The sequence below is a fragment of the Microplitis demolitor genome, chromosome 1, assembly GCF_026212275.2.
Source record: "Microplitis demolitor isolate Queensland-Clemson2020A chromosome 1, iyMicDemo2.1a, whole genome shotgun sequence".
In the NCBI taxonomy this organism is placed as follows: domain Eukaryota; kingdom Metazoa; phylum Arthropoda; class Insecta; order Hymenoptera; family Braconidae; genus Microplitis; species Microplitis demolitor.
Genome location: NC_068545.1, coordinates 12385386 through 12398511, shown reverse-complemented (window position 1 = coordinate 12398511; position 13126 = coordinate 12385386). Strand labels below are relative to the sequence as shown.

At 37.2% G+C, this 13126-nt stretch overlaps 3 protein-coding genes across 3 annotated transcripts; all 3 read left to right on the top strand.

Annotated features, from left to right (window-relative positions):
• The first annotated feature begins 7378 nt into the window (after window positions 1-7378).
• On the top strand, window positions 7379-8200 carry LOC128668215 (uncharacterized). The gene has a single exon (XM_053740604.1). It carries the CDS (start codon window positions 7379-7381, stop codon window positions 8198-8200), a length of 822 nt encoding a protein of 273 aa, XP_053596579.1.
• A 180-nt stretch (window positions 8201-8380) lies between these two features.
• LOC128668214 (uncharacterized) lies at window positions 8381-10174 on the top strand. The gene has a single exon (XM_053740599.1). The coding sequence runs from the start codon at window positions 8381-8383 to the stop codon at window positions 10172-10174; it is 1794 nt and encodes a 597-aa protein (XP_053596574.1).
• Window positions 10175-10297: 123 nt separating this feature from the next.
• On the top strand, window positions 10298-11803 carry LOC128668212 (uncharacterized). The gene has a single exon (XM_053740592.1). It carries the CDS (start codon window positions 10298-10300, stop codon window positions 11801-11803), a length of 1506 nt encoding a protein of 501 aa, XP_053596567.1.
• Window positions 11804-13126: the final 1323 nt, after the last annotated feature.

Sequence of the window (13126 nt, the reverse complement as noted above, 5' to 3'; positions counted from 1 at the left end):
GGCAGTTGAAATCCATTTAAGCATAAAATCTAATCAAAAGAATATCAATAAAGTTTTAATAAATTCGAAAAGATCACTAACTATTGATGATAGACAGAATCAGGAATCATTTAATGTATATGAAACAATAAATATATACAATGAATACCAAATTGATTTTCTTATAAATACAATAATGATAAAAATTGACAAAGTTATTTAAACTATGCTGTAAATTCAAAAAATTGTAGTACTTTGATACAGAGACATGGAAGTGTCTCTCGTTAAGTACGAATTTAAACATATTTGTGAATATCATACATGAGTAACGAAAAAATGATCGAATTATTATTTGAAGTATTGATTAATAAAGAGTATTGAAACATTATTTATTTTAATTGAACAACGTTCATCTATTTTCTTCTTTCTTTTAAGTATAAATCTTCACATTTTTGATTAGTTTTTTTTTTGTCTTGCAAAAAAAAGTTGCAACACTATTCTTGCTGTGGTCCCTTTTAATCTGACAATATTTTAAGACATGTTCGTCGTGCAATACTAAAAATTGTACGAATCATGCTAGGTTATGCCACTGGACTGCAAGGTTGCCAGATATTTATTTTTTCGAGTAGCTGACTTGCAGCGCTCATGTCATGCCCATAGTAACTGTCATTTGGCGTTAGTGTCGTTACTTGAAATAGGCGCGAACATTTAACTTTCAAAAAGATTCTATAATATCTTTTAAGTTAAAATAAGACGATACTAATTCCAGTATCAATATATTACGAGCAACTTGTTATCACTACGTGACTGTCCAAATAACACTTCTGTATTTATAAAATCTGCAGAAAAAAAAGACTTTTTGCCGCAAAAAAATTGTTAATTGCACCAAGAAATTTTATGCATTATGAATTGAACACAAACATTTTTTTGTGCCAAGTACTTTTATTCTAGTTCTAAGTAAATTTCTAATTCACAATGTGAAAAAATTTCTAGAGGTAAATCAAAATTTTTTTTAGGTGAGTTAAGATTTTTTGCTTCAGTAAATCCTTTTTGTTCTGTGTACAATCTTTTGGCTTTGAGAAGCTTCCTTCCTCAGAGGGGAGTGAAAAAATATTTAATTCAAGAATTTGTAACGCGATATAAATAATATAGCTATAATATATATTCAGTCATATTCAGTCATATTTAATGACAGACTAATTAAAATATCAATTTATTTCGCGAAAATAAATGCGATGGTATTTTTTCTCACGTACTTCGAATGATATAGATAAATCTATTTACATTAATACTTAGCAATGAAAAAAAGTATAAACTATGAATAAGGCACAAATGCAAGTCAAGAACTTTTTAACGATACCAAATTCAATAACATTAACCGATTCTATCATATAGATATGGCAGGAACAAAATTTTTCTTATTCTCTTAATAATATAGATTATAAGATAAAAAAGTGTACTTATTTATTATATTAAGTATTTATTATATTAAGTAATTTTAGATAGACATACTAAGTAACTATTGGCACATAACCAGGCATATTGAACCCATGTCTGGTGTATGTGTATGGTCATCTGGGAAGACTTAATGACTCCACCGTCTATCTTACGGCTTGAAATAGTTATTTCTATCATCACAAGTTTTTAAGACTAAAATTTTTTTGTGCTGAGTGTATACTAAATTTTTTGTCGATACAACTATGTGGTTTTTTAGTCATAAAATACTTATTAAAGTAAAAAATACTTATGATTAATCAACATTAACAAACATTTTATCACCATAGATGAGGAGTTATTTCTATCTCCACACTAAGTTTTTAAAACTAAAATTTCTTATGATTAGTCAAAAGGAAATTTTGTATCAATACAACTGTATCGTTACTTAAACAATACAAAATTACGTCAGTATTTTTTTTAAGTCCTTCGTACATTTTACTGTTAAAAATTTTCAGCTTGTACTCTGAAGGCGGATAGCTAGTGCAGAAAACACCTGTTACTTTCATGTGTATGCGAACAAACATAAACGCAGTAAGCATCGGTAATAACATACGATTCCGAGTTTCAGTTTTAACAATACTCATAACAATCAATTTGCGTGACAATTTTGTCAAACTTCTCAGAAATATCATGAATTCTTAAAGCATTTAGTAGACGCCACTCTCTTTCAATCACTTCTTTATCTACGCCTTCATTTTCTAAGTCACATGGTAAATTTTCAATTGCTTGACTTGAAGATAAACATAAACAATGGTGTAAAATACCTTAGGTTATCAATAACAGCGAGATTGGATGGTAATCTCGTGACTAGTTTTTCACATAATACGATGATAATATTTAATGATCAAACTTTTACTTCATGTTAGTGATCAGGGATAGTTTTGGATGTGTAACGTCTTATCTCTCAGTTTAGGCAGTAATTTTGTATAAATGAAACTATTTAATTAACCACACAATAAAAATACAACAAATTTTTTATAAAGCTATATATTTTAAGGATATTGCACTACAAATTTTAAATCATCGATTCAACAATAGTTCCATCACACTAATATCATCATTGGTCTATACAAAATATTATATTTAATTAATTAAAGGTCCAAATTCAATGCGTAATCAAAAATTTTATCCTTAAAGACTTAAACCCTACTAGGTTTCACTATTTCTCTAGGTAATCCCTTCCACAGTCGTATGACAGTTAGTATAAATGAGCGTTCCATGCAGATAGTCGTGAAATGAGGTAGTTCAAAAGAGATGTGTTTCTTCACCGTTAGTCTGCTTGAGCGTCTGACATCCGTTAGTTCAACAAATAAGTCTTTCAGATAACTAGGTTTACTGACTTCCAGTATTGTAAAAAAAAGACAAGTCATAAAATCCATTTTGCGAAATTTGACAGGTAGCCAACTCAGTACTTAACGGCGCGGTGTTATATATTCATCCCGTCTGACTATGAATGAATCGTATGGAACTGTTAATCGCACGTTGAAATTTCAAATCATTTTCAGTAGCAGTAACGAATACCTTTCTAAGTTCAGCTGTGAAAATGTTTTTCAGAATTTTAAGACAATGCAAGTTTAAATTCATTTTACAAACAATTTCAGAGACATGAGTATTCCAAGACAGGTTTTTTGTCAAATAGACTCCCAAGCACTTTGAAGAGTTAAGATACGGTATAACGACACCATCTATTCTGACAGAAGGAACATCATTGTCCCGCAAATGTTTCAGTTAACGGATCGAGCCTAAAATTGTAGCCTTCGTTTTCATTAATTTGATCTCTAATCTATGAGTTTTAGCCCAGTTTGCGATTGATTGAGCATCAACCTTTACTTGCCTAATGGCATCTTGCTTCTGGTAAGTAACAAAGTGCTGATAGAAATACTTATCATTAGCAAACAACCCGTACTTGCAATACATCAGCCGAAAGAGAGATAGAAAGAGAGAGAGATTGAGTGATTGATTTTATTTATGCAAAGGCACAGGCCTATTGGCAATTTTAGATACGAGGTAAGTACATAAACAATAATTTAAATACTAATCATATAATAAAAAGTACATATAAATCTTGATTTAACTGGTAAATTCACAATTTTAATTTAGATCAACATTTGAGACATCTAAGAAAAATTCATGACGTCGGATAAAAGATTTTCATTAGAATTTCAATAGCAACTTTTCCTCTGGAGTAATAAAAACGTAATTAATAGTAGGCACTAAATCTCGATAGCATGGAATAGTACTTATCAACACTTGAGATCATAGAATCACAATCAAAATACGTGGTTGCTAAATTAGGCATTTTGAAGGAGATATACTTTTTTGCCGCCAACCTGTTTAAACGTCTAACATCAGTCTCCTCAATGAATAAGTCATGTAGATATCCAGGTTTGCCAACATCCAGTAGTATTCAAAAGTAGCAAACCATGAAATAAAGTCTACGATATTTGACAGACGACCAGCCTAACTCCCGATGATGTGGGGTGATATGCTCGTCTTTTCGTAGACTGAAGATAAACCTTATCGAGGAATTTATTACACATTTTAGTTTCAGATTATTCTCAGAAGTACAGTCAACAAGCACACTAGTACAATAATCAACGAGAGGCAGGATGGTAGCTGATACTAACAAGTTTCTAATTTGAGAAGAAAATATGTTCTTTCGGACTTTGAGACTATGAAGGGCTGAGTACTTTATTTATCAACTGCGAGATGTGACCTTTTCAGACAAGCAGCGACTTATATGTACTCTCAAGCAATTTGCCGAGTCTATATATGGTATAATGACACTATCAAGTACAATAGGAGGTACTTCCAAAGTTAGCATTTGCCTTAGTTTGCTACTGGTTCCCAAAATCATAGCTTTGGTTTTCGACAGATTCAATTTTGATTCATACTCTCTTGCCCATCCTGAGATTGCCCGAGCATCAATAGTGATTTTGCCTGATTGCTTTCTCAAATTGATAACCGAAAAAGTACTGATAGATGAATTTGCTATTAACAAATAGACCATGTTTGCAGAAAATTATCCACCTGACCACAGAATTCATGACTACGAAAAATAGGATGGGTTAAAGGATAGATCCCTGAGGGACTTCAGATGAAGTTTTTAATAATTCAATCAGAATGCCATACTCGTTCGATACAGATTGTAATCTATTTGATAAATAAGAAAGGAACCACTGTATCTTCTCCATTGAAAAACCAAGTTCAAATATAGCACTCATGTAGCTTTAGGATCCACATAGTCTAATGCCTTGCTCAAATCAAATAAAACCAAAATAGTTCAATAATTCTTGTTCATCGCCTATCTGATATCGTCAGTAAGCCTTATCAATGCTGACTGCGTGATGTGATGTTTTCTGAACCCTGATTGAAAAGGATCGATCAACTCATTGTTTTCTAAATAAGTTGTCACCTGGCTTGCAATCATTCTCTTGAAAACTTTTGCCAGAGACAAGTTTGCTATCGGTCGAGTATCTGATTGGAATTTGGGTGATGTCACCTTATTTAAAGGTACTACGTAGATGGCTTTCCAGACAAATTATCTCTTAGTCACCTCGAATCTATCTCATCAGGACTATTCCCTTTTAATGTCAACAAAGTAAGATGCAGGGCTTTTGTGACGACAACAATGCCAATTTTAGACCAGTTGAATGAGCAATCAACCTTTTTGGTATAGTTGTCAGGTAGAGAGTTTACGAAGTCAAGGCTGTAAGGTGGATGTATCTTAACTATATTGGCATAGAACTCACGTAGATCAAGTGAATTTAAGATATTTAGTGAAGATGATGGAATCGATTTTATGAGTCTGAGATGCTTCAATTTACTACAAACAGTTAAACCATGGGGCAGATTCGAAAGAGCTACTTTTAAATAATCTTCATGAGCATGATTCAATTCAGTTTTTAATTTTGTCCTTTTTAATTTATAAGAGTCAAGTAAGTGTGGATCTCGGCGTCATTTTGCTCGCTTATAAATTTCATCACGCTCCTAACACTTCATTTCCAACTCTCTGGTAAACCAAGGATTGCCTGTAGGTGGAATCTTTTCAGTAAGTGGAGGTGCATACAATTCAAAGAAAGATAAAACTTCAGTTTTCAAAATACTCAACAATTCATCTAGAACCAAGATTTTGAACACAGTACTTTTAACTTTTAAAGAGTTCATCATTACTAAAATGAAAAAATTAATTTTTTTTCGGATTTTCTGCCATTTTTACGGTAGTTATTCGGTAAATGTAAGGTAAAGAGGGCGAATAAAATTTTTTCCGAAAAACGAGGAAATAACCCCGAAAATAACGTAAAAAAAAAACAGTTAAAAATTCTTGTTTCATCTCGTTTTTTGAAAAAAAAAAAAAAAATTTCTCTTTACCTTACATTTACCGAATAACTAACGTCATCATGGAAGAAAATCCGAAAAAAATTAATTTTTCTATTTTAGTAATGATTACACAAATTAAAAAACAAAACTTGTTCCTTTAATTGTTTTATAAAACTCTAAGCAATCGGCCCAGACAAACGGTTTAATGGATCAATCTGAAAATTTCCAGGGTTTTTGGGGGTACATTAAGCTGTAAAATCACCTGGTGTTCCGTCGCGGAATAATAGTCTTACATTAGTTTATTATTTTACGTATATTTAACAAATTCAATTTACTCCTTGTAATATTTTTGTATTTTTAGTTTAAAATATTTGTCCCTGGAATTTAGGAATTACCCATCTTTTTTTTTTTTATCCGCAATTTTATTTTATTGTTATATTAGCTTCATTTATTTTACCTTATTTAAAACATCTGTTTAGGATTTAGTTGAAAACTTATTTTATATCTGAATATTTTGCTCAAGTAAACGGCCAAACATCGGCTCTATTGTTTAGGGATTAAGTTTAAATTTTTAAAAATGTAAAATACTCTCCAAAATAGTCCAGTCACCATCTTTTTTCTGTATTTCACTCTCTCGGCTCGTCCTCTTTCACTTTCGTTTCGCCCCCCTTCTACTCCGCCATACTCCCACGACGATACGACCCTTCCTCATTTTCTCTGGCCCTTCTAATGCCCTCCGCCCTCCAATCACAACCCTTAGTTGTCCACTTTCCTTTTAACACGCCCCTTTTTCCCTCAATCTTAGTTCTTTAAGTTTAACGCTAAGATATTTTTGTAAAATGTAAAAAACCAGTTGTATTCGATACTTTGAAGAGATCAGCATTGCGCTCGGTCTAATAAATTAACAACAATATTTATTTAGCAAAATTGCTTGTTGAATATTTATTTCTTAACAAAATTACTTGTTAAGATTGGCTTTAATTTAATTGTTTAAATTATTATTTAACAAAATTAATTGTTAAAATTTATTCTCGCGGCAAACTAGTCGCGAGACATTTCATGTTCCTTCGAGGATATTAAAATTGATTAATTCTGGCATCAGTTCACAATCGTTATCATTAAATAAACCATAATTGCGTACTATTGTTCGAGTAGTTTGTGAAAAATAACAGTGCTAGTTATTCAGTGCATTATTTATTGTGGCTGTCACAATCGCCAGTATATTCACTGCAAACGCACGACACAAATAAGTGTAGTCATCCAAGTTATTACATCAGTGATAGCCTGCAGTTCCGGAGTTCAACGCATCGTCACTCCGGTCAATATCAACTTCCAGTCTACGTCAACGTCAACATCATCTACATCAGCGGCAATCCAGCATCCCGAGAGATCGTCGTAACCAGATTTGCAGTCACGTGGTCATCAAAAAGTTAGTCAGTGTGACACCAATCAATATCATTCCATAATTAATCCCATTTATTATTGCTTTCGTTTTTATCGCGCTACTCTCTGCATGAAATATTTTTTATTTTTTTTTTTTTATCATTTTTATTTTTTTTAACTTGTTAACCTCATTATTAAAATGACTGCTGAACAAATTAAAGCGTTAAAAACTAAGCGCGGTAATGCCAAGCAATCGTTAACGACATATGAAAACTTTCTAAAGAAATTTGATCCGTCGAAAGATTTTCCAATCCTTGAGAAGCGGTATAAAGAAATTGAGACTGTTCGGAAATTATTTGAAGAATATCAACTTGAATTAGAGGCACTTTTTGAGGAGTCTGAAGAATTAACCGCATATCGTACCGAATTCGAAAATCTATATTATGAAACTTACGCAATCGCGACGAACCTTCTTTCGGAACAACGCAAGCGAGACACTTTTTTGGTTCCGTCTCCAACAACCTCGAGTCCTTCTGCAACCTCCAGCTCTTCACTCTCGGTATCTCAAAGCGTTGTATCGTCAATTGCAGCTCAGCTTGTTAATACCGTTCCTATCCCTTCTGTAACTATCTCTCCTTCGAATCAATCGGCTGTGTTATCAACTCCCACACCGGTTAATAACAATTTTACCGCACCTCATGCATTTAACTATCCTATGAGTATGTTACCTGCTTTACCGACCATCACTCTACCTACCTTTAGCGGGTCCTTTGACACTTGGTTGGGATTTTATGATCTGTTTAACTCGTTGGTCAACGAGGATCACAATATTCCACCTATACGAAAATTAATCTACCTAAAGGGTTGCTTAACTAGCGAAGCGGCCAACGTAATATCTTCTCTTGAAACTTCATCTCAAAACTACGAGGTAGCGTTGGGCTTATTAAAGGAACGGTACGATGACAGAAGATTTATACGGGACAGTTACATAAACTCTTTACTGGATACTCCTCCAATCTAAAAGGAGTCTTCTATCCGATCATTTCTTGATCACATACAACGGCATCTGCGTGTCTTAAATCAGCATGGTGAGCCCACCGATTATTGGGACTCATTATTGATCGTGCTATTCGTAAGCAAATTTAACAATTTTATGCGGGAGCGATGGGAGGAATTCAGTTGTGGCGTAAGTAAACCCACAATGAAGCAGATGCTTACCTTTTTAACAAAGCGCGCTCAACTTGAAGGTTCTAGGGCTCAAGCACCTGTGCCTCCTCCGAAAAATTCTAGGCAAGCGCCGTCAAACGGACGAGCTCAATCGCGTTCTCAGCAATCGTTCGCAGCTTCTACCTCTCAAAATCGCTGTCTCTATTGTCAAGGTGGCGATCAATATATTTATTCGTGTAAGGGCTTCGCAGATCTATCACCGTTTGCTCGCTATGAAGCGGCAAAGGGGTCTAATTTATGGACTAATTGTCTTCGTAAGGGTCATCACTCTTCACAGTGCCCTTCAGGAAAGTGTCAAGCGTGTGGTTATAGACATCATACTCTACTTCACTTCGATAAATCAAAACCTGAAATGCCGCCGTTGAATGCATCTGCGACTGCCTTCGATATGCCTAAATCGACTATAAATATGCACGCTCAGGTCTCATCTGAAGCGTTGCTAGCTACAGCTATTGTAGACCTTGTAAATAAGCAAGGAAAAATCAGGCAATGCCGAGTATTCCTGGATGCAGGATCTCAGGCGCACTTTATCACAGAAAAGGCTGCTAAGTTCTTAAATTTGGATAAAAAGGCGGTAAACATCTCAGTAACTGGGGTGGACAACACCTCTACGAGTGTCAAACATTCTGCTCGCGCCACTTTAAAATCGCGTCATAGCAAATTTCAAAAAACTGTTGAATTTTTAATTGTTCCCCAGATCAGCCAGTCAATGCCGTCCATTGCCATTAATGTAACTCAGCTCGAAATACCTAAAAATATATCCCTCGCGGACCCAGAGTTCTATAAGCCGTCTGAGGTCGATGCTCTGAACGGAGTGAAGCTCTTTTATAAGCTCCTTAGTGTGGGACGAATTTCCCTCAAAAATCATCCCGACGCTGTTCTGCACAAAACGCTGCTTGGGTGGATAGTTGCTGGAGAAATAAACAGCAATTTGAGCGTTTCCAACGTGTCGTGTCATCTTAATTTAAACTCATCATCGTCTGATATCTCTTTAACCCGATTTTGGGAGGTGGAAGAAATTACGTCTTTTGCAATCTTATCTTCGGAAGAAATAGCTCGTGAAGAGCACTATAAGCTCCATACCACTCGGACTGTAGAGGATCAGTATGTAGTTCGCTTGCCGTTCAACAGCAAAAAGAGCAGACTAGGCGATTCATATTCGTCAGCCTTGAAAAGATTTTTTGCGCTAGAAAAGCGTTTCCAACGAGACCATGCAATCAAGCATGATTACCTCGAATTTTTGCGGGAGTATAAAGAGTTGGGTCTCATGTCGGTGTCCGATGACTTATGTGAAGATCATTTAGGGTTCTATCTTCCTCATCATGATGTCCTAAAGGACGACAGCATCACCACTAAGATCCGTGTAGTCTACGACGGTTCTGCGAAAACATCTACAAGAATTTCCTTGAATGACACTTCAACGGTTGGTCCACAACTTCAGGATAGCTTATTTACAAAACTCACTCGTTGGCGATCTCACCCTTACGTGCTCACTGCCGACGTAGAGAAGATGTACAGGCACATCCTCGTACACCCCGAGGATGCAATCTACCAAAAAATTCTGTATCGCGAAACCTCTCAAGAGCCTATTAAGACCTGTTTGCTGAGCACAGTCACCTATGGCACTGCTTGTGCGTCTCACTTATCAGTGCGCATCCTTCATCAACTTGCTTACGATGAAGGTCCTGCATACCCTCTTGCTGCCATCGCTCTGCTGAGGGACTTCTACGTCGACGATTTGTTTACCGGCGCTAAAACTCTCGCATAAGCAGAGTGCATACGTGACGAATTAATTAATTTATTGAAAAGGGGCGAATTCCGTCTTCGCAAATGGGCCTCCAACGAGCCTGCCCTTATCCAAAATTTACCTCAGGCCTCAGAGGGAACCCACATGTCCCTGGATCCTGACGCTACCATCAAAACTCTCGGTATACGGTGGAGTCCTCGGGACGACACACTCTTCTACACTATTAGCGCGCCTGCTTCCGAGGTCACTACCAAGCGTGCAATTTTATCACAAATTGCGAAACTATTTGATCCACTAGGCCTCCTTGGCCCTATAATTGTCTATGCTAAGATAATAATGCAGCTTTTGTGGAAGGCTGGACTAGCCTGGGATGAATCAATCCCGATCTCAATTCACTCACTGTGGGCCCAATTTCGGGCCCAGCTGTCTATGATTGAAGAGCTGCGTTTCAAGCGCAGCGTTGCGTTCTCGGGAGCAGTCGATATCCAATTGCATGGATTTTGTGACGCAAGCGAGCGAGCATACGGAGCGTGTATCTACATCTGCTCTATCGATGAGGCTGGGCATGTTCGTACTCATCTGGTTTGTTCAAAATCACGAGTTGCCCCAGTGTCGTCACTATCATTACCTCGATTAGAGCTCTGCGCTGCGTTATTACTTTCCAGACTCTATGACGTAGCTATTAAAACCCTATTGTTGGATATTAAGGACGTCTTCTTATGGTCTGATTCAACTATCACACTTCATTGGATAAATACCCCTCCTCATCTACTAAAAACCTTCGTTGCCAATCGAGTGGCGGAGATTCAGAGGCTTTCTAATCGTTGCCATTGGCGCCGCGTGTCTTCTCAAGACAATCCTGCGGACTCTATTTCGCGTGGCCAAACTCCGGCTGAGTTCGTTGCCAATAGCATCTGGCAGACTGGCCCAAGTTGGCTGCAGTGCGAGCCTAGCACTTGGCCCAAGGGAGCTCTCCCTTCAATCGACATTCCAGAAATGAAGCCTATGATTCCCGATCGCGTACTTTGTATGACAATAGAGTGCGGACTCAATGATCTGCTCGAAAAATACCACTCTAGCCATAAATTAAAATGGGTCGTGGTTTACGTAATGCGTTTTGTTTACAACGCTCGCCATAAAAATCATCGCAGATTTGATCGATTAAGTTTACAGGAGCTACAACAAGCTCATGATCTCATAATAAGAATTACTCAGCACTCAGCCTTTCTGAAAGAAATAAAGCAACTAAAAAACAATGAAGTTATCTCCGACAATAGTAAATTAATTCCGTTAAATCCCTATCTTGACGAGCAAGATCTCTTAAGAGTAGGAGGAAGGCTGGCTCGTTCCTCGCTAACTAAGGAGCAGCAACACCCCCTGCTCTTACCAGCTAGTCATTGTATAACGCGTCTTATCATAACCGAAGAACACGTGCGGCTGAAGCATGCTGGCACTCAAGCCACCCTATATTCGGTGCGTCAAACATATTGGTCCTTAGACCGTCGCAACATTTCGCGAAAAATTATCTATCGTTGCATTACCTGCTTTCGAGCGAAACCGCGTGCCGCTGATCACGTCATGGGAATCGTGCCTGAACCCCGTGTCACCCCCTCCCGTCCATATGCATGTCAACCAAAGCAGTTCACTTAGAACTAGTAAGTGATCTCATTACCGAGGCCTTTATTGGCAGCCTCCGAAGACTGTTTTCAAGGCGTGGAAAATCTCTCGAGATATACTCGAATAACGCCACGAATTTCGTCGGGGCAAACCGTGAGCTTAATGAACTGCAAACATTGTTTATTTCGGAGGAGCATAAGAACTCCGTCCTAAGTTTTCTCACGTCCGAAAGGATAACTTGGCATTTTATTCCCCCTCGTGCCCCCTACTTCGGTGGGCTCTGGGAGGCCGCCGTAAAATCTTGTAAGCATCATCTGATTCGTACAGTTGGTGATACGCTGTTAACATTTGAACAGCTCGAGACGTGCGTTATAGAAATAGAAGCAATTTTAAATTCCCGCCCTATTTCTCCTATGTCCTCTGATCCAAATGACCTGCTCTCCCTTACCGCTGTTCATTTCCTTGTTGGTGGCCCTCTGACAAGCTTTCCTCAGGACGACCTCACCGACACACCATCTAATCGCCTATCAGCTTGGCAACATGCTAAGCAGCTGAAGCAACATTTTTGGCGCTGGCACAAGGAATACCTACACCAGCTCATAACCCTGAGCGGGCACCTCGACAAATCGAACGGTCTACAGGTTGGTTCACTGGTGCTTATTGTGAAAGAAAATCTTCCTCCACTTCAATGGGCGCTAGGGCGCTTTTCCGCAGTACATCCCGGAGCAGACGGCATCATCAGGGTAGTTACCGTGAAGACTTCCGCCGGCGAATACAAACGCTGCACCAAACGCGTGTGCCCATTGCCCCTTGACTAGTTGCGACTGCACCAACATTTATTTTGAACGCAGATCCGTTCAAGGCGTGTGGCATGTTCCGTCGCGGAATAATAGTCTTACATTAGTTTATTATTTTACGTATATTTAACGAATTTAATTTACTCCTTGTAATATTTTTGTATTTTTAGTTTAAAATATTTGTCCCTGGAATTTAGGAATTACCCATCTTTTTTTTTTATCTGCAATTTTATTTTATTGTTATATTAGCTTCATTCATTTTACCTTATTTTAAACATCTGTTTAGAATTTAGTTGAAAACTTATTTTATGTCTAAATATTTTGCTTAAGTAAACGGCCAAACATCGGCTCTATTGTTTAGGGATTAAGTTTAAATTTTTTAAAATGTAAAATACTTCGAGTCCCGTGTTTACGACTCCTTTGCTCCTTATCCTGAAATTATTTAAGCCCTATCATAAATCAGTCCGGACATCTGTTCCTAATTGCACTCGTCTACTCTCCAAAATAGTCCAGTCACCATCTTTTTTCTGTATCTCACTCTCTCGGCTCGTCCTCTTTC